Below are 22358 nucleotides of genomic sequence, written 5' to 3' on the forward strand. Positions count from 1 at the left end.
TTCAGGATGGCGCCTATGAGTAATGGGGAATCATTTTGTGGATCAGTAATAATGCCAAATCCATCTGAAATATATAAATGTATTTTTGCGTGGATGTAATGAATAAAACATATTGATAAAAATACATCCAGCAGAACAATATATATGGACCACACTGTATAGCTATACCCAACTAATGTGATTTTTGAGTTATTTAGCTTTTTATTCACAGCTCTCCAGTTTGCCATTTAAGCAATCTTGTAGGTCCAAATGAAACTAACAAGAATGCATTGTTTTGAATAAGAGAGTGCCCTGAATAGAACGCTCAATAATAAAAAAAATAGCAGTAACAATAAATTTGTAGTCTCACAGAGTATTTGGTTTTTAGATGGAGTCAGCGACCTCCATTTGAAAGCAGGAAAGAGTCAGAAGAAGAAGGCAAATAATTCAAAAACTATAAAAAATAAATAAATTAAGACCAATTGAAACATTGCTTAGAATTGGCCATTCTATAACATACCAAATTTTAATTTGAGAATAATAGCAAACAGTACAAAACATGGCCTTTTCTTGTATGTCCTCTGTCTTGATTGTAGTAGTGAGGGATTTAATCCCACTCTGTCTAGTAGTGTTTAGACGTGAGTGATAGTGGGTGAGTGATAGTGGGTTCTGTACTGTGAGCTGCTGTCTAGTAAAGAGATGCAGAATTCTGAGAAAGGCGTGCATGTTGGACCAAAAACATAATTCCAGACTAAGAAATGCCACCACGGTCTGAAAACAATACCACATTGATTAAAATGTAACCAGAAATTGAACTCTTTCAAGCTGTCACCAAAGCAAATATATGAATATATGAAATGTCAATGTCAAATGTCAATAAAAATCAACAACCAATTAAGGCTGTGTATGTTATATGGGGTCATAGAAAAGGAGGCAATGGTATAATTTTTGGGCTGCTTAAAAACTTGGCATCTAAACAGCAGTGTGTGCCATTATTTTTGAAGAATTACAGCAGCTTCTCCGAGGTCAGTCTCTACTTGATTTTAATGATTGATTCATTTTCAGTGCAAGGGCCAGTATTTCTAAAACATTGTTTTCAAGTTCAACATTTTTTAAATGTTATCTTTATAAATCCTTTGTGAATATTTCCTTCTACTTTTCAACTCAGGCCCTTTGAAATGCTTAATCCAGCACTGATTATGGTACGAGTAATGTGGGTGATATATGGGTGATATATGTTACATAGTTACATACAGGTAGTTAGATTGGGTTGAAAAAAGACAAAGTCCATCAAGTTCAACCCCTCCAAATGAAAACCCAGCATCCATACACACACCCCTCCCTACTTTTAACTAAATTTTATATACCCATATCTATACTAACTATAGAGTTTAGTATCACAATAGCCTTTGATATTATGTCTGTCCAAAAAATCATCCAAGCCATTCTTAAAGGCATTAACTGAATCAGCATCACAACATCACTCGGCAGTGCATTCCACAACCTCACTGTCCTCACTGTGAATGACCCCCTACGTTGCTTCAAATGAAAGTTCTTTTCTTCTAGTCTGAAGGGGTGGCCTCTGGTACGGTGATCCACTTTATGGGTAAAAAGGTCCCCTGCTATTTGTCTATAATGTCCTCTGATGTACTTGTAAAGTGTAATCATGTCCCCTCGCAAGCGCCTTTTTTCCAGTGAAAACAACCCCAACCTTGACAGTCTCTCCTCATAATTTAAGTCTTCCCTCCCTCTAACCAATTTAGTTGCACTTAGTCTCTGCACTCTCTCCAGCTCATTTATATCCCTCTTAAGGACTGGAGTCCAAAACTGAACTGCATACTCCAGATGAGGCCTCACCAGGGACCTATAAAGAGGCATAATTATGTTTTCATCCCTTGAGTTAATGCCCTTTTTTATGCAAGACAGAACTATATTTGCTTTAGTAGCCACAGAATGACACTGCCCAGAATTAGACAACATGTTATCTACAAAAACCCCAAAAAATCCTTCGATCGATCGAACGCAGGATTACCGCTAAATCATTCGACTTCGATATTCGAAGTCGAACGATTTTAGTTCTCAGTCGAATATCGAGGGTTAATTAACCCTTGATATTCGACTATTGATGAATCGGCCCCTTAGTGTATAACTTGCATTTATATTATTTTTGCCAAAATGCATAACCTGCATTTATCAACATTGAACCTCATTTTCCAGTTTGCTGCCCAGTTTTCCAACTTGGACAAATCACTCTGCAAAGTGGCAGCATCCTACATGAAACCTATAGTTCTGCACAATTTAGTATCATCTGCAAAACTAGAAACAGTACTTTCAATGCCCATCTCCAGGTCATTAATAAACAAGTTAAAAAGCAAGGGACCAAGTACAGAGCCCTGCGGTACTCCACTAACAACACTGGTCCAATTAGAAAATGTTCCATTTACCACCACTGTTTGTAGTCTATCTTTTAGCCAGTTCTCTATCCAGGTACAAATACTATGTTCCAGGCCAACATTCCTTAATTTAACCAGTAACCTTTTGTGTGGCACTGTATCAAATGCTTTAGCAAAGTCATAGGGGCCGATTCACTAACTTCGAGTGAAGGATTTGAAGTAAAAAAACTTTGAATTTTTGTGCTCCTCGACTATCGAATTGGCGTAAATTCGCCTGAGTAGAATGATTTGAATAGATCGAGCGTAAAAACGCTGCGACTATTCGCCATTCGATAGTCGAAGTACTGGATCGAGCGAAAAAATGCTGCGACTATTCGCCCATTCGATAATCGAAGTACTGTCTCTTTTAAAAATACTTCGACTGCCTACTTCGCCACCTAAAACCTACCGAATTGCTTTAAAAGCCTATGGGAAAGTCCCATAGGCTTGTTTTCCAAGTTTTTGATCGAATAAAAAGGCATTCGGTCGAATGAAAATCCTTCGATCGAATCTTCGATCGAGCGCCTATTCGCCTGGCGAATATTCGCCAATTCGACTATTCGCCAGCGCGTAAATTCGCCCGAATTGCCTATTCAATTCGATTCTATTCCCCAGTCGAATTTCGACCCTTGATGAATTTGCCCCTAAGTAAATCACATCCACTGCCATCCCAGAATCGAGGTCTCTACTTACCTTCTCATAAAAAGATATTAAGTTAGTCTGGCAAGATCTATTACGCATAAAACAATGCTGGCACAAACTTATAGTATTATGATTTGCTATGAAGTCCAGTATCTTATCCTTTATTAACCCTTCGAAAAGCTTTCCTACCACTGACGTCAGACTAACTGGCCTATAGATTTGAGGCTGAGAACGGGATCCTTTTTTGAATAGAGGCACCACATTAGCAATTCGCCAGTCTCTCGGCACTATGCCAGATCTCAATGAATCCTGAAAAATTAAGTCAAGAGGTTTGGCAATCACAGAGCTAAGCTCGCTAAGTACCCTGGGATGAATATCATCTGGCCCGGGACCTTTGTTAATCTTAACATGTTCTAGTCTCTTTTGAATTTCTTCATGTGTGAACCATGCATCATTAGTTGTATTATTAGAATTGGGACTGTTAAGAAGGAAACCTTCACTTACTGGTTCCTCATTTGTGTAGACATGAAAAATATGAGTTCAGAATCTGCGCTTTTATTTTGTTTTTATCAACCAGCTGACCCCCCTCTGATAGTAAGGGTCCCACCCCTTCCTGCTTCATTTTTTTACTATTAACATATATAAAAAATAATTTTGGATTTTTTTTACTGCTTGCTGCAATATCCTTTTCGATATCAATTTTCGCTAGCCTTATAGCTTCTTTGCATGATTTATTGGCCTCCTTGTAACTTATAAATGATTCGTCTGTCCCAGCTAACTTGAAAGCCTTAAAAGCACGTCTTTTCTTACCCACCTCAACACCAACACTTCTATTGAACCAAAAAGGTTTTGCTTTGCAACGACGTTCCTTGCTTACAGGAATATACTGACAAGTTTATTTATTAAGCAGCATTTTAAAGACTTCCCATTTTTGTTTAACCCTGTGAAACACATTTCCCACTTAATATGTTGCAGAGATGCCCTTATACTGTCAAAGTTTGCACGTCTGAAATTTAGGGGTAAATTTATCAAAGAGTGAAGTTCCGCCACTAGAGTGAAATTCCGCAGCTCTCCATTCATTTCTATGGGATTTTTAAAGGCGTATTTATCAATGGGTGAAAGTGAAAGTTCACCCTTTGATAAATACGCCTATAAAAATCCCATAGAAATGAATGGAGAGTGGCGGAACTTCACTATTAACTTCACTCTTTCATAAATATACCCCTTAGTGTTTTAGTTACTCCCTTATAGAATTGCTTCTGCAACAGAATCTCAAGGGAGACCATGTTATGATCACTATTCCCTATATGCTCCCCACACAAATGTTAGAGATGAGTTCAGTATTGTTAGTTATTACAAGGTCCAAAAGAGAGTTATTCCTAGTAGGTTCTTGATGAGCTGGAATAAAAAGTTGTCATTCAGCATATTTACAAACCTACTAGTTTTTTCTGTCTTAGCAACCCCATTACCCCAGTCAATGTCTGGATAATTATGGGTGATATATGGGTGTTATATGGTTAATATATGGGTGATATATAGGTTCTATATGGGTGATATATAGGTGATATATGGGTGATATATGGGTGTTATGTGGGTTATATATAGGTGTTATATGGGTGATATATGGGTGAAATATGGGTGTTATATTGGTGTTATATGAGTGCTATATGGGTGTTATATTGGTGATATGTGGGTGATATATGGGTGTTATATGGGTGATATATGGGTGCTATATGGGTGTTATATGGGTTATATATGGGTGTTATATGGGTGATATGTGGGTGAAATATGGGTGTTAAATGGCTGATATATGGGTGATATATGGGTGTTATATGGGTAATATATGGGTGATATATAGGTGTTATATGGGTGCAATATATGCACTAACCTCAGCAAGCATTTTCAGAGTGGGGATAAGTGATACTGACACTAAAAAACAACTCTTCAAAATATTAATGTACATTAAAGGGGTGGTTCACCTTCAAACAAATAGTTGGTTTCAGATAGATCACCAGAAATATACTATGTGTGTAAACTATGTGTGACCGCTTTTCTAATATTGAAGTGTTACGTGTCATTTTTCACCTTCTGAAACAGCTTTGGAAGAGGGGGGGGGTCGTTGACCCTGTAAACTGTTCTAAATGGATACATTTAGTTCATACATTTCTTATCTTTGTCCCTGCTGAGCAGAATCTCTGGGTTTCATTACAGACAGCTGTTAGAATTGATACAATATTTGCTAACACTCCAGAGAAGCTGCTGAAAAATGTCTCAACTCAATGTTGCAAAACTGTAACCGTTTAGAATCTGCGCCTGAATTACTGAGCTGCCAGATGAAACCCCAGAGACACGAACATTCAACTTAAAACTTAGATTTTGGAAAAACAGTAAAAATAAATAATGGAAAATAATTGAAAGAAGTCTTTATTTCTGGAGAACAATCTAAAAACAACTGAATTGAAAAAAGTTTTGGAAGGTGAACAACCCCTTTAAGGGGCAGATTTATTAAGGGTTGAATTTTTATGGTCAAAGCTGTCAAATTCGACTAGGGAATAATCCAAACTGGATTCAAGTTTTTTTTTTTTAAAAAAAAAATGATAATTAGATTTTTGAGATTTATCATACTCTGGCCCCTTAAGAATTTGAATTTGACTATTCGTCGCCTAAAACCTGCCGAATTACTGTATAAGTCAATGGGAGAAGTCCAGGGATTTGGTGATGTTTGTAGCCTTCCTGACATTTGAGTTTTATTTGAAAAAAAAATGAACCGAGTTTGGTCGAATTTGATATGTGTTTTTAAGTCTGTAAAATTCGTCTGAGTTTTAAATATTCGATTTTATTAATTAATAGTTGAATACTCGAGTACAATCAAATTCATGTGAGTTAAAAAAAAAACCTGAAATTCGACCCAGGATAAATGTCCCTCTAAAAGTTACCTATAAGTCATGTTGATCATTTTTTGCTGATGGTTCTGCTTTTGTTACTTGAAGTTCCTAAACGTGATGTGTTTTGCCAACCAATTTTGCCAAGCTGGTGTTAAAGGTTCCCAACGCGCAATGAAGATTTGTAATGCAATTAATACCTTTTGAAGAATATTACATTGCGACGTGACTTTTTATTCGCAAATGTGTCCTTTTTGCAAATTTCCCCCTTAGAATTTTAAGAATACAAAAAATGCAGCAAAATGTGCCAATGGCCAAAAGACACACAAGTTTACCTCGCTTATGACAGCCACCAGCAATAGTAATGGATAAAGAATTCTTCATTATCTGCTGTAATATACACGCTGTATTATGTCTCATATTGTGTCTGGTTTACTAATATACATGCTAATTGTAATGGTCAGGGCGGCTGGAACTAGGGGTAAGCCTGGGACGCAACAAGGTGGGTGCTGGGCACTTAACTCTTGAATGTGTACACCTATTCGTGGACCATGAGTCCCCCAGTCCTGCCCACTCTCCTCCACCCCTGATCATAATGAGTTAACAATTGTGCAGCTCTGTTTCTGCCAGGGCTACCTAGGTCACCTGGCTAGCTTGGCTCGGCCCTGGTAATAGTTTCCTATATTAATTAGCAGTCAGTCAACTGCAAGTTTAAAAATGACTAGTTGCTATGAGTAACTGCACTGGTGCAAATTAGCATGATATTTTTTTGATAGCCAGTTGATAGCTGGTCCCTTACATATTCTGAAATATAAATCCTTCTTGATCTGCTCACAGAGCACTCTTCTCTACAAGCTTCATTTCTGTACAGCTTTCCCTTGTATACAGGGTAAAGAGGTCTGCGGCGTGGAATATTTTCCGGCTTGGTTTATAAGATTGCACTTTGGCTTGCATATCATCTCTACTCCACCCATATGTATGAATGTGTGAAGAAGTGGGCAGGGACTAGAGGTAAAATAGCAGCACTTGAGCAACTCAGATCTATTCCTCCAGCTGCCCAGGGCTGTAACAGGCTGTATATGAAGATTAGCAACTTTAGAACAAGGTTACAGTGAAAGAACTGAGCAAAGAGGAGACCCTGGTACAACTCTAACATGATGCATCAGTGGGGATATGAAGATCACAATGGTAAGTAGAGTGGCTAAAGCTATTTATGATCTGTAGAGAGCTAAGCATGCAACAGCAGATGAATGGGGAAAAATACAATCACAAACTAGTAGGAATGGTAGGTAGGTAGGTATTTTGATGTACATTCTGGTTTGTATAAAAACCCAATAAGTTGCATGGAAATCCTGTTTTAGGGGGTAAGTGAGTAAATTCTGGCCATGCAGGATCCATGGCATTGAGTAGCGGTCTATGCCTGGCTGATGACTAGCATCTCCTTCCATCTAGGTGTCAGCACAGATATAGAATCCCAAGGGGACACGATGAATTACACTGGAGGCACCTTCTGCATAATCAAAAAATCTATGGTGCCAGTTTAGCAGCAAAAAAAAAATCCTTATCATTTTGAATTGGCACCAAATAGTAAACGGCATGCTCAAATCATACCAGTAATATTCTGGGATAAAAACAATAACAAAGTGCAGCTTGGAGCACAAATGCAGAGTTTATTTCCCAAACTCCATCCTCATTGTGGCCACAAGTGAATTTGCTCCCCAATACATTGCACCCCAGGTATCAAAACTTAGACATTCACATGCACATTTGCTGTAACATTTTTAGAGTCGGGACTGTGGCACTTCCAGCACTCAATGTTAAAATGCCAAAAGGGATTCTTTTGCTCAAGTCTGTTGCACCTATTGATGCAAAACATTTCCAACTAATAGGGAAACTTGTTTGCGATTCAACCAAAGAGGCAAAGTGCATGCAATGTTGCTGTTGCAATTATATGGAAGTGTTTTTGGAACACAATCCCTGCAATATTTGTGTCCATTTTAGTGCGGCCACACCTGCAGCTATGTTCATAAATACACTTTATTATTTTATTATTAACATGTATTTATATAGCACCAACATATTGCGTAGCACTTGTATGTATGTACATTTTTATTTGTATAGCGCACCTTGAGGTCAAAGCACTGTACAGCAAAACAATAAATTAGTACCAAACAAGGGGTTATTGAAATTAGAAATAGAATTCATATAAATATAAAATATAATTACAAAACAGATTAAGTGCTCAGTGTCAAGGAGACAAAAGGCTGGAGGACCCTACCTTTTAGGGCTTACAGTCTAAATGGGAGGGTAACATACAGACATAATTCAGAGGGGTATTAAAGTGCTGTAGGTTACAGTTTGTTACACTGTTATATAAGTATCAGTTCCCAGTTCAGGTGTTATCCAGGTGCTCCCAGAGGTAGTCTTTGAGTTTTGTTTTAAAAACACTGGAGGATTCTCTCCTGAAAGATTCAGGAATGGCATTCCGAATATAAGGAGTCGCAAGAGAGAAGGGTGTAATACGGGAAACAGCAGCAGTAGTAGTGGGGGGTACAACCAAGCGGTTTTATAAATAAAATATAAGGGTAATAACCATTTTCTGACATGTAGACCATAAACCCACTTTCCTTTGCATTGCTTTGACACCAACCTGAGTCACATGCATACAGTCACAGACTTCCCTTCTGTAAAGCACCATGGGGCAAATTAACCAAAAGGCAAACAGGCAGTTCACAAGGGAAGAATTACAAAGCTCTGTTCACTGGTATTGAATGTTTAAAGGTCTAACAGTCTGTTCACACTTTGATAAATATGCCCCCACGTTTTTAGACTAACAAACTGTGCAATACCCAAATGCCTAACAGCAAGCGGTAAAACAGTTAAATATTATCCTCCACCTTCTGGCCTTGAACCTCACAGCAGCACTATCAGCACACACTGCGTCTATTCTGTATTGAAGAGATAGGCTAATCTGTGCCAAGTGTTTTGTATACTCATTACCTACTGTTACAAGATATATATGGTTTCCTCCTTCTTATTCACATGTTCCTTGAGCCCTTGTCACTTTCACTGCATATAATAATATTGTTGTGCTTCATCAACCCCAATTTTTGGGTGCTGGAAGGGAAATAAGCTTTGTAAAAATATATGTTCTACTTATTCCATCTTGTGGCTGTAGCACAAACACAACATTTTATTGCTTGTCTTTATAGTGGGAAGATTAAAGCAATGGAATTGCAGCGTGTGCCATTGCCCTTTAGTACAATATTCCCGAGTTCAGTGTAACTGTATACAAACAACATTCTTTCCCTAAGCCTTGTGTGGCACGTGATTCTTTGTCATAACCTCTCTCTAGAAATTTTATATTCACTTTCCATTAATATTAGTATATATTTTTTTATATATTTGTATTTATATACATTTTTATATATTTTTAATATTATTTATTATTATTATTATTATATTTTTATTATTTATTTATATTTACACATTATGTCCTGGGGTTCTGTATCAGCCCAAGGCAACCATAGCCCTGTGCCTCCAAAGATGCCACAGTAGCTTCCCATCTTCTTCTGTGCTGCCAGTTGAGAGAATGAGATTCTGAGACAATTTGCAATTGGTTTTCATTTTTTATAATTTGTGTTTTTTAAATTATTTAGCTTTATTTTTTTATTATTCAACAGCTCTCCAGATTGCAATTTCAGCAGTCTGCTTGTTAGTGTCCAAATTACTCTAACAATCATGCACTGATGCGAATAAGAAGCTGGAATATAAATAGGAGAGGCCTGAATAAAAAGACGAGTAGCACAAAGTAGAAATAACAAACGTAGCCTTAACGAGAATTTGTTTTTTAGATGGGGTCAGTGTCAGAAGAAGAAGGCAAATAATTCAAAAACTATAAAAAATAAATAATGAAAAACAATAATTCTATAACATACTAAAAGTTAACGTAAAGGTGAACAACTCTAACAACTTTAATGTCATATATTGTATAAGGGAAACTAAATGTTATACTGGGAGAAGATACAAAAAACAGCTTTTTTTAACCTACTGGTGCAACTTTTTATTTTTAGAATAATGGCTCAATTCTCAATGAGTAAAGAAAAAAATCACTCTGTTTTTATTCTCGGTTGTGTAGATTAGTACATGAATGGGCTATGGGCTTACATTTATATGCCTTCCATGCCTAGTACTCCAAAAGGGAGCTCTGTGCATACATCCTGGCCAGGCTGGGGTTACTTTGCACCTAGAGATTGTTATTGTCAAGTCATATTATGAACTTTCCTCAACTTAATCCAGGTCCAGACGTGTGGCAGGACCTGTTCCCACTTGCCAACGGCGATCGCCAATCTCCGATCAATATAATAACAAAAGATGCCCTCTATGACCCCTCACTGCAGCCCCTCCTGGTTGATTATGATCCTCACTCTGCTAAGGTTATCAGTAACAGCGGCCATACAGTCGCCGTGGAGTTTGATGATGGGGATGATAGCTCAGGTATGTCGAACTGATTTTACTGCCTATGTTTTACTGCAGTCGTTTGCTCTCTGAATTATTATACAGTTATTTGTTGTACAGGTATTCCTGAAGTGCTGAATTTTTTGCACGTTTGTTTGTGGTTGTGCCATCATTGGATTGAGCATTACAACTGTAAAGTCAGAAAGGTTCTCCTATTGGTTCCGTTTCCTGCCCAAACCTGTTCCCCCTGCTTTAACTGAGTGAATAAACTATATGTTTAATGGGTAGAATCATAGTTCATTAAGGCAAACGCCGACCCATCTTGAGCTACATTACCGTGCTCCATTAAAAGTCACTTTTAAAGTTTTTCCCCGGATAAAACAGGTTAAAGGAAACAGTTACAAGCCCCCAAATCCCTGCTGCAATTTTAAATAGCTGTGAGCTCTAGTTCTGCAACACCTGGAACAGCTATAGAGGCCTAACCCTGAAACCAAACCACTTGTGCTACGTCGCCAAGTTGTTGAAAGTTTTCATCACTGAGTCACACAACTTGAGCTTCTATGTTTTCCTACTTAGCACTCAGGGAATGAAATGTTCACTATAATGAGAAGTGAAGCTGGCACTTAGGTGATCCTTCTGCACGCCACGTCTGTGCAATGTTTTCATTTACTGTACATTATATCTAGAGCCTAGATACACACATATATATATATACTTTCTTCTGTATTTTTTTAACCTTTAAATTAACAACAGAGCGTTTGCTCACAAGTAGTGATGGGCGAATTTGCGCCATTTCGCTTTGCCGGAAAATTCACGGGAAATTTGCGAAACGGTGAAAAAAGTGCGAAACCGTGCCGGCGTCTCGTTTTTGACGCGGGAGGGAATTTATATTCAACGCGGCGGAAAATTTTTTTGACGTCGGCAAATTTTTTTTGGACGATTTTTTGCGGGCGTTTCGCGAATTTATTCGCTGGTTGCGAATCGCGCAAATTCGCTGAAAATTCACGCCTGCGAATAAATTCGCCCATCACTACTCACAAGAGCAGCAGTTTCTGCAGCACAGATTTGTATGAATGACAGTAGGCTGTAGGTTCTCCATATGTTATACTTTGTTGCATTATAATTGCAATGGTGGTTCTCTCAGGGATGGGGATCTTTCATGATAAATTAATTAAGTGCTTCTGCCTTGATGACACCCACATATGCTATAGCAGTGCCTTTCCCATGTAGCAAAGGTGGCTTAGAACATTGTTTTTTTGATCTGGCTTTCCTCATCTTTGATTAATATATATGAAATATATACATGATATATAAAAGCAGTCGTTTACAGCCACAAGTACAGTGTTCCATTTGCCATGTTTTTTTCAAAATACCAGTGTCACAGCATCTGAGCACAATTTCCTTACTAAACTGCGTCAAGATGGAGGCACCATTTTGTCCATTTGGAGCATCCTCAGTTGTGGCTGTGTTTGTAAATGCCCCCTAAAATGTGATAAAATCCCCTCCATAATTTAGCCAATGACAATTTTTATAAGGTGCAAGATTTAAATTCGGGCTAAAACTATGGTATTATCCCGATGGGTGCGCATTCATCTGTCCACCATTCGTCAGAGATCAAATAAAACTTCTAATTTTATTGGTACTTTATATTAGAATTTTATTGACACATTTTGGGGAAGATTTATCAAGGGTCGGATTTTGAAGTGGAAAATACTTCAAAATTCGACCATCGAATAGAATCCTCCGACATTCGAATTCGAAGTTGGAGGATTTTATTCTTTATACGATCGAATTACGGTCGTACTTCGAATCGTACGGTTCGAATGATTTTATCGTACAATTTTCCTTCGATACCCAAAAACTTTGAAATATCCTCTGGCAGGTCCCCATAGGCTAACATAGCACTTCGGCAGCTTTAAGTTGGCGAAGTATTGAAGTCGACTTTTTTTTAAAGAGACAGTACTTCGATAATTGAATGGTCGAATAGTCGAACGATTTTTACTTCGAATCAAAGTCGAAGTAAATTCGAAATTGTAGTATCCTATTCGATGGTTGAAGTATCCAAAAAATTACTTTGAATTTCGAATTTTTTAACTTCGAAAATTCCCTCGAATTTGCTTCGACCCGTAGTAAATCTGCCCCTTTGTTTCTTGCACTTATAGCCATAAGCATAAAAAAGCCTAAAACTATAGTTACTAATTTAATTCTTCAATGGAGCTTCCTATAAATCCTCACTAGTTCATGTCTGGCCATGGCCTCAAGGTCCTGCCCTAGAAGCTCAGTAGGACTGAGAAGACTCTGCATATCCACAGGGACAGATAAAATGCAGTTCCCTGTCAGGTCCACTGAGCTGCAGGCATTCTTCACTACCAAATTCCTGCATGTCACAGGCTGCCTAGTTAAGGCAAAACCTGGGTCAATTTCTTCTTTTTAGCAGTGTCCCATTTCGCAGTGGTAGAACAACTGGTAAGCCACAAAATTAAGACTTTCACATACTGAAAATTAGGTTGCCTTTACTTCTAAGCTTCTTGAAGGTGAATTGCATTGTCTTCTCATAACTTTCATCTCCTCCTGTGCAGTGGTCAGGGGAGGCCCACTCATGGGAAACTACAGACTACGTCAGTTACATTTTCACTGGGGGCCCAGCGATGACCATGGCTCTGAACACAAGGTGGATGGCGTGGACTATGCAGCTGAGGTATTAGAGACAAATCATTTAATTATTCCAACCTTAAATGAAAAACATGCCTTTCAGATGTTGATAATGATTAATCAATGAAACATAAAAGATATTATTTAATAATTAAGAGAGTTTATTACCAGGGTGATGCCAACCAGTGATTTATCAATGCTCCCCAGTGCAGTACTGTCAGGCTTTCACTGCCATGAAAATCAACACTGAATAAAGGTCATTGTCTCTTTTGTGTACTCAAAGGTTATGACGGGAGGTGAAATTAACTTTACTGTACATTTATCACTCTTTACTGATAAATGTTTTAACAGAGGAATCATAAATACCACCGCTATCCGTTATCCCTTTCTTTATGGCCTCTATTTTAAAGGGAAACTGTAACCCATCAATTAAGAATACTTGCAAGTAACAGTAAATACTTTTTTTACTTAGTCGTTTTTGTGGCTGAGTGAAAGTCTTTCCATACTCATTTGCAGCGATTTGCATGACCCCAGGTACCATCAGAGGGTCTTGGGAGTCTTTTAAACCTTGCTATACATGTATATCCAGAATCTTTGGGACCTGGAATTTTCCAGATAATGGGTCTTTCCAGAATTCAGATCTTCATATTTAAACATGAATTAAACCCAATAACATTGCTTTGTCTCCATTAAGGATCAATTATATCTTAGTTGGGATCAAGTACAATGTACTGTCTTTTTAATACAGGCAAAAAGGGAATAATTTAAAATAAAATTTTAATTAGTTGATTAAAATGGAGTCTATGGGAGATATTCTTCCCATAAATTGGAGCTTTCTGGATGAAGGGTTTCTGAATAATGCCTAGACAAATACAAGAGTCCTCTGCATTCAACCCATTATCAATATATTTAAGACAGACATTTTGTGCATACTGCTACTGAAAAATGCCTTACCCTTTAAACAAAACAGGGATTGTTTGTCCATATATTGCAATATATTTAAGCTGGCCAACTACGTCACAGTCATCCCATATCTGGCCAGTCCTATGCTCAATTTTCATCTGATTCATTAAGAATTCTATTGCTTCATTATACATTTTACAAAGGGACTATTTTTACCTGCAACTTATTCGCTGCTTTCAAAGTAAAACTCCCAAACTTGGCTTCCCTTTTAGTTGGCCAGCTTAAATATATTGCAATATATGGACAAACAATCCCTGTTTTGTTTAAAGGGTAAGGCATTTTTCAGTAGCAGTATGCACAAAATGTCTCTGTCTTAAATATATTGATAATGGGTTGAGTGCAGAGGACTCTTGTATTTGTCTATATGTATTTTCTGGTCACAGCCTTAACGCACCCCCGCCTAATGGTTTTAAAAATTAGTGGTGAGCACAACTTTTCCTTGTTTGTTCTGAATAATGCATCCCATACCTGTACTGAAGTACAGCTTCTACTTTCTGCCTAGCTAGTGTAGGAGCTCAGATTCAGTAAGACGGTGTCTACTAGGGATGTACCGAATCCAGGATTCGGTTCAGGATTATGCCAGGATTTGGCCTTTTTCGGCAGGATTCAGATTCGGGCGAATCCTTCTGTACGGCAGAACCGAATCCGAATCCTAATTTGCATATGCAAATTAGAGGCTGGGAGGGAAATCGTGTGACTTTTTGTCACAAAACAAGGAAATAAAAAATGTTTTCCCATCCCACCCCTAATTTGCATATGCAAATTAGGATTCCGATTCAGTATACTATTGGGCCTAATCTTTCGCGAAGGATTCGGGGTTCAGCCGAATCCAAAATAGTAGATTTGGTGCATCCCTAGTGTGATCATATCATAACTTAAGTTAATATCCCTAGAAAGGACTATGGTGTAGTGTGGGTCACCCAAATCAGACAAGGGAGGACCAATTATAACCCTTATCCATATAAATCACCAGCACATTATTATTGTGGAAGGACTGCTGCTTTTTTTCTCAATTACATCTCAATATTTCTCAATTTTCTCAATACATTCTTTCCAATTCAGCTGCATATTGTCCACTGGAATTCAGAAAAGTTCTCCAGTTTTGTTAAGGCAGCTTGTGCACCAGATGGACTAGCGGTACTGGGGGTGTTTCTAAAGGTAAGATAACAATATGTGGCACAAGCTGCTCTACTGAAAAATGAACAAGTTGTTAACAAGGTACTAAGGGGTGTGAATTTGTCCTCTTTAGAGCCCCTACACATCCTATTTGCAAGTTGTACTTGCAACTTGCATGGGTACAAGGGATATACAAAATTCAATTGCTCCCACAATCCTGACTGATGCGTAAGGTAGGGGGAATGCCAGGAGCACCCATGTCCTGTTCGGCTCTTTGTATTGCATTTTGTGCATTTAAATACAAAATAGACACACACACAGAGGTACAGAAGGTACAAAGTGCAAGAAGAGGATTGCTTTATACATTTTTGCACTTTATTGTACCTTGTCTCACCTTCAAAAATGGGACCTTACATCACATAAAATAGATCAAACTAAAACACATTTCTAATAAATAAAAACATTTCCTGAATTAAAATATGTTTTCAGTTAATAAGTGCCATTAGCTTATCCCAAAATGCAATGTAAGTACTACAGTTGATTTCTCTGACAGCCACACACAAACATTTTCTAAGAATATGTGCCATTGGATAATTCTATATTGAAACGCTCCCTTCCTCTAGGTTCACACACAAACTCAAGGCACACAAGCCAATGAATGGACAGAGGCGTGCGCCTTACTCCCACACGTCTTCCTGTCACAGTTAGAACCCACATTTTTTCCAATCAGTGAGGGAGACACAGAACAATACAAAATGGTGGCTCAAGGGAGAATAACAAAGGAAATATTTATTGATATGTGTGTGCCAATATGATAGATCTTTGAGAGGTCACATATTCAAATACAAATGGTCTATTGGCTAAGCTTTGTTTCAAAACAAATATACCCTTTAATAAAAATAACAATTGAATTCCCCTAAAAAATTGAACTCCGCCCAAATAATATTTTTTAAAATTTGCCATATAAGATTTAATGCTGTCCTAAGCAACTTCCAAATATACATTAATTAAGATATTTAAGGCACATTGGACTTTCAACACATGGCAAGTGTTTTTATTTAACCTCAGGTAAAATTAAAGGGATACTGTCATGGGAAAACATGTTTTTTTTCAAATGCATCAGTTAATAGTGCTGCTCCAGCAGAATTCTGCACTGAAATCCAAACAGATTTGTTTATATTTAATTTTGAAATCTAAGGCTGATTAGTAATTAATAGGGCTAGACATATTGTCAATTTCCCAGCTGCCCCCAGGCATGTGACTTGTGCTCTGATAAACTTCAATCACTCTTTACTGCTGTACTGCAAGTTGGAGTGATATCACCCCCATCCCTTTCCCCCCCAGCAGCCTAACAACAGACCAATGGGAAGGTAACCAGATAGCAGCTCCCTAGCACAAGATAACAGCTGCCTGGTAGATCTAAAAACAACACTCAACAGTAAAAGCCAAGTCCCACTGAGACTGATTCAGTTACATTAAGTAGGAGAAATAACAGCCTGCCAGAAAGTAATTCCATCCTAAAGTGCAGGCACAAGTCACATGGCTGGGGCAGCTGGGAAACTGACAATATGTCTAGCCCCATGTCAGATTTCAAAAATGAATATAAAAAATCTGTTTGCTCTTTTGAGAATTGTATTTCAGTGCAGAAGACTGCTGGAGCAGCACTATTAACTGATGTGTTTTTCCATGACAGTATCCGTTTAAGTGAATTTAATTGTACTATTGGCCTACTACAACACTTGGTATAGTCTTTTATACAGTAAATACAGTAAATGTAATGTAATAAGCTAGTACAAAACCAGTAATAAAGTGCGATACAGACCGGTAATAGGAAATGCTAGGGCTGTGGGGAAAAATGATCAATGTAGCGATTGTCTGTGTTGATTGCGTCTCACAATAAAATATACTTGCCGACTGCCCTAATTATCATTCTTTGTAGACTTTTTTAATCTGGTCAATGGTAAGAACTCACAAAATGACTAAAATGTAACAAATGCTATTTGAATACATAATGTTCATTTGCATTTCTCTTCCCATCCAGGTTGGTGAGCCGAACAGATACATTGAGAAGATAACAGATACTTTCGGCGCCATCAGATCTAAGGTAACAGTTTAAATACGTATATTGGTAAAATATATTGGCTAACCTTTGTTTTTTTTTGGGTTCTTCTCCTTAGATCTTTAGCATTACTGATTCTGTTGATTAATACACTGGAGAAACGTGTCCAATACAGACACTATCAAGGCTTTGATGTGTTTTATTTAACATTTATAACAGGCGTTTGTTTTTTGTTTTTATACTTTGACACCCAGTTTGTGGGTAGAATTGGTTTGATGGGGCAGCTGGTGTTGGCCTGTGTATGACCAGCTTTAGTTTGTGCCACTGTGCCAAACAATTACCTTATTTTTTTGCCAATATCTCTATTGTGTTTTTGTCTATAACAGAAGTGAATGTTTTTCATATGAGTAACTTCATATGCGCACCTATTTATTTTGTAGGGTAAACAGTCTCCATTTACAAACTTTGACCCATCGTGCCTTCTCCCTGCCTCCATGGATTTTTGGACCTACCCAGGATCTCTAACTGTTCCACCACTTCTAGAGAGTGTCGTATGGACTGTTCTGAAAGACCCAATATCTATTAGTTGTGAACAGGTAAATATGATACAGTACAGTAACTGGATCTTGGCTCCTAGACACTAGCAAATTGGTTCTGACCAATGGTGATTTCCCTTCATGGATTCTTCCTCAACAATACAGCATGATAATATCAGCCTCTATCTCACCATTGTGAAAATTAAATATATGCATAGTTGGAGTCACTGGTCAAATCTCCAATGGGGCAGAACTGGACTGCACTTTGAATCTCAATCAATTTCCAAACTTATTTTTAGCTTTCAACTAATTATTATAAATATTGGCTGCCAAAAATAGCCAGTGCCTTAAACAATGCAAATGTACAGTGCACAATTATTGCAACACTGAAGACTATTCTGTTGTTATACTGCGTGGAAAGTGAATGACTCGGGATAGACCCAGTTTAGTACAGCCAGCACGATTCTATCCTTCTTTTATTCGACTTCATATATTTAAAATAAACATTGTGAGGTTTAGGTCACTGTAATTATTTCCTCTGTATTGTATTTTTTTTCCAGCTGGCCATGTTCCGCAGCCTCTTGTCAACCAAAGAGACAGCAGGAATAGAATCGTGCTGCATGACAACCAACCATCGCCCAGTTCAGCCACTCAAGAACCGGAAAGTCAGGGCATCGTTCCTTTAGATCACTTCAAGTGCTTTGCTGAAGTGTTTATGCTTGTTGTAGGTGTCTTTAGCTTCAAGTACAATATATGACGTAAAGTATGGACACATTTTTTAATGACAGATTGGCTATTTAAACCACAGCTGTCATTGCAGATACAGGAGCCACAACATCGTACAAAGACATTCTTGATAATTCAGTGCTTCCATCTTTGTTGACAAGAGTTTAATGAAGGCAATCTTCTATTTCAGCACAATAATCCCCCCATGCACAAAGTAAGGTCTGTACAGAATGGATTTGTTGAGATGGAAGAACATAGCTCGTCTAACCTCAGCACATGGAACACCTTTTGGATGAACTAAAACTCAGATATGAGTCAGGTCTGATCGCCAACATCAATAGATTTGGAAACAAATTCCACCACCAAAATTACAAAATCTAGTGGAAAGTAGAGAGTATAAACTGTTCTGGCAACAGAGAGGGTACTAACTTCATATTTAGATGCTTGGTATAAGAATGAGATGTTGGACAGACAGTTGTTGAAGGGGCAAATGTACAAAATTGCGCCAGCGACGGCTTAGCTGACATCGCAACACTTCGCCAGGACAACATTTATTAATGAAAATCCGAAGTTGCGTCCAGGGCGAAGTTGTGCTAGCGTTACTGCGGCAAGCAAAGCGAAGTTACGATAGCATTGGCTAATTTGCATACGGTGGGACGTTAAAGTTCAATGGACATATATGTTGCAGCCAATACATTACACTACACAAGCCCAGGGAACCTTAATAAAATAAACTAGAGTTGTTATATTGCCCTACACATGATCCCATGTGCCATATTTTAGGAAATGTAGGGGGGAAGCCGGATACCCCAAAAAAAATTACGATCTTTTGTAGCCTATCACCCTGAGCTGGCGAAGGCAAGTCTGGCGCAAGAGGTAACGTCCAGTCAAATTTCAATCTTAGTGAATTAGCAAACTTACGTTTGTTCGCCAGAGCGCAACGTCGCCTGGCGTTAGGGTGCGAAGTGCCGCTAGAGTCTATCTCCTTCGCTAGTGAAGTTACGCCAGCGCCCGTTAGTAAATCGGCGAAGTTCCGAAATGACGTTACGCTGGCAAATCTTTGCCACCGTTAGCCCTTTAGTAAATTTCCCACCCGAATATATTTGGCCATATAGTGTATATGTAATTAGTTTGAAAACATTTTCTGCAGTATTACTTAAAACATTTAACTGGTACTCTATTAAGACAACCCAGAGGCCAATAACCCTTTTGCGCACTAACTCATCTAGCTACCTAGACTTGGATGGGATAAATGGAATGTGTTGCATTAGAGGCTCATTTTGCATAACCCCAGTTATAACATGTTTATATCTTGTTACTTTTGTTATAGTTATTTTAGTATTTTTTCAACCTAATGATTTTAAAATACTAAAATTATCCACTTCTAATTGGTTCAACAGAGGTGGTGATTTTCCTTCATCTTCCACTTTCACAATATGTAAAATTCCCTATGTGGCCTTGTGTATTGAGAGGCCTTGTTGGTCAATGCCACATTCCATTGTTTGAGAGGTAATGACCAGAAGGTATATAGGTATATACGTAGTACTACGTACATAGTCATCTTGGTCAGGAACGTTTAGAGCTTTTTATCCTTTTTGATAATTGTATATTTTTTCTAATGTATCAGCTCTGCGTATTCTTTTATACTGGTGCAGATATGGCCAAATAAACATTGATTTTAATATATGTGTGAAACAAAACTTCTCTTTTTGCTTGTTTAAGACCTTTGGCCAGTGCTTGCTTGTACTGTATCAGTCATAACAGCTATTCAAAATACTTATATAAGTCAACCACTTTGCAACATAGGCTGCTTATTTATTGCATTTTCAGTTCTGTGTAGGTGTTGTTCACCTGTTTCTGTCCGTAAAACCTATTTGCCAAGCTCCAAATTATTATTTTATGATATTTTATTATCCAATAATACAGATTTCTAAAAATGATTTCCTTGTATTCTGTAATAATAAAACAGTAGCTTGTACTTGATCCAAACTAAGATATAATTAATCCTTATTGGAAGCAAAACTAGCGTATTGGGTTTATTTAGTGTTTACATGATTTTCTAGTAGACTTAAGGTATGAAGTTCCAAATTACAGAAAGATCCGTTAAAGTATCTGGAAAGTCCCAGGTCCTAATGTCGGGGTGGGGTCAGTGATATCTGGGGCGGGGCGGCTGACGTGGGGAGGTGGGGTGTGTGATGTCAGGGGTGGGGCTGATGATGTGGCGTTGAGCAATTGGCTGATCACCATGTATAAAAGACCGATGTCGGTCTGAAACGTTGCCAAATTGTTTGGGTCAGAGCCCATGGCTTAATAAAGGCTTTTTAAAGAAAAGGAAAACCGTGAGTGGTGCTGTCCATGATACAAGTATTTGGCGAATTGTCTTTTTGGAATATTTTCTATAAACATCCATAATTTGCCCTTTAGTAAATGTGTCCCTAAGGGAAATAGCCTTCCCGTAATTGGGAGCTTTCTGGATGTGTTTCTGGATAACAGATGCCATAGCTTTATATTGTTTATTATTGCTCAGGTAACTGACAGCAGTCCAGGGCATGTGCAGTGAATCAGCAGGGAATAAGATGGGGAGCAACTGGGCACCTTCAGAGATCCCCAAAACGTAGGGGCACATTTACCTAGGGTCAAATATCGAGGGTTAATTAACCCTTGATATTCGACTGCCGAATTGAAATCCTTCGACTTCGAATATCGAAGTCGAAGGATTTAGCGCAATTCGTTTAAATTCGAAGGATTTTAATCCTTCGATCGAACGTAATTCCTTCGATCAAAAAAACCTTGTAAAGGTTGGCTTCGGTAGGTTTTAGGTGGCAAACTAGGGGGTCAAAGTTTTTTTTTAAAGAGACAGTACTTTGATTATCAAATGGTCGAATATTCGAACAATTTTTAGTTCGAATCGTTCGATTCGAAGGTCGTAGTGGAAGGTCGAAGTAGCCAATTCGATGGACGAATTAGCCAAAAAAAAACATTCGAAATTAGAAGTTTTTTTCCTCTATTTTCCTCTATTCCTTCACTCGAGCTCCCTAATGTGCAGCATTTCAGGCCTACTTCTTTGTTGAGTTTTACTTCTCCTTTTATAGTCTTGCCTAAACTGCCTTTTTTCCATGCTGGCTACCTCAAATGGAGTTATGCAGTTATGGTCTCTATGTTTGTTCATAATCTGTGCAGAGATATAACATAAAGCAATGCTAGGATAGGTATTTTCACCTGAACTGTAATGCCTCCATTTCATTGTCCAAAAACGTTTCTTAGAGAGCAGATACTTCCAAGGTTCATAGCATGATTAAGAATGACAAGACACTTCATGGCAAGGTGCTGACTGATCCCTAATGTTCAGAAAAGGAGATATAACACTTTATCTGTATCACATGGTATGTTGCAATGACCAATTCCAATAATCTTGTTTCATGGCCATTGCTAATGTGCAGCCTCACACAGGTTTGATTCACTAAAAGAATGATTTTTCCGATATTGTGAAAGGACCTCATACACAAAGGAGTAGTAACCAACCTCTTGTGACATTATGTCATTTTCCTACACTTTTATTACTTGTAACCTTTGTAACGTCTCCTGCGGCAGTGTGTATTCTTAACTTCCTACTTTGTTTTCCTTGTTTCTTCTGTTAGTGACACTATGTGGGGAAAAAAGCTAATAAAAATTAAGTAATTCGCTTCCAGACTCATCAGTTTTCACCCATAAAGATATATAACTGCTTGAAAAATGATTTTAAAAATCACCTTAATCTGCTCTGGAAAACAAAATCTTTTTCCAAATCACTTCTTGCATAGCCTACATGACTCTGGCTAAATGACTGGTACCCCAATATTTTTATATATTAATAATGCTGTTATGGACATAGGGGGCCCTGACCCAAGGCAGGACATTGAAATGGGAGCTGGAA

At 38.0% G+C, this 22358-nt stretch overlaps 1 protein-coding gene across 1 annotated transcript; it reads left to right on the top strand.

Moving 5' to 3' along the window:
* The first annotated feature begins 7023 nt into the window (after positions 1–7023).
* On the top strand, positions 7024–20434 carry ca13.L (carbonic anhydrase XIII L homeolog). Its single transcript, NM_001093512.1, is given in 7 exon segments — positions 7024–7123; positions 10235–10432; positions 12973–13091; positions 15071–15166; positions 17166–17228; positions 17624–17779; positions 18280–20434. Coding segments are annotated over 7 exon segments (792 nt in total). The 5' UTR covers positions 7024–7089; the 3' UTR covers positions 18406–20434.
* Positions 20435–22358: the final 1924 nt, after the last annotated feature.

The sequence above is a fragment of the Xenopus laevis genome, chromosome 6L (genome assembly GCF_017654675.1).
Source record: "Xenopus laevis strain J_2021 chromosome 6L, Xenopus_laevis_v10.1, whole genome shotgun sequence".
In the NCBI taxonomy this organism is placed as follows: Eukaryota; Metazoa; Chordata; class Amphibia; order Anura; family Pipidae; genus Xenopus; species Xenopus laevis.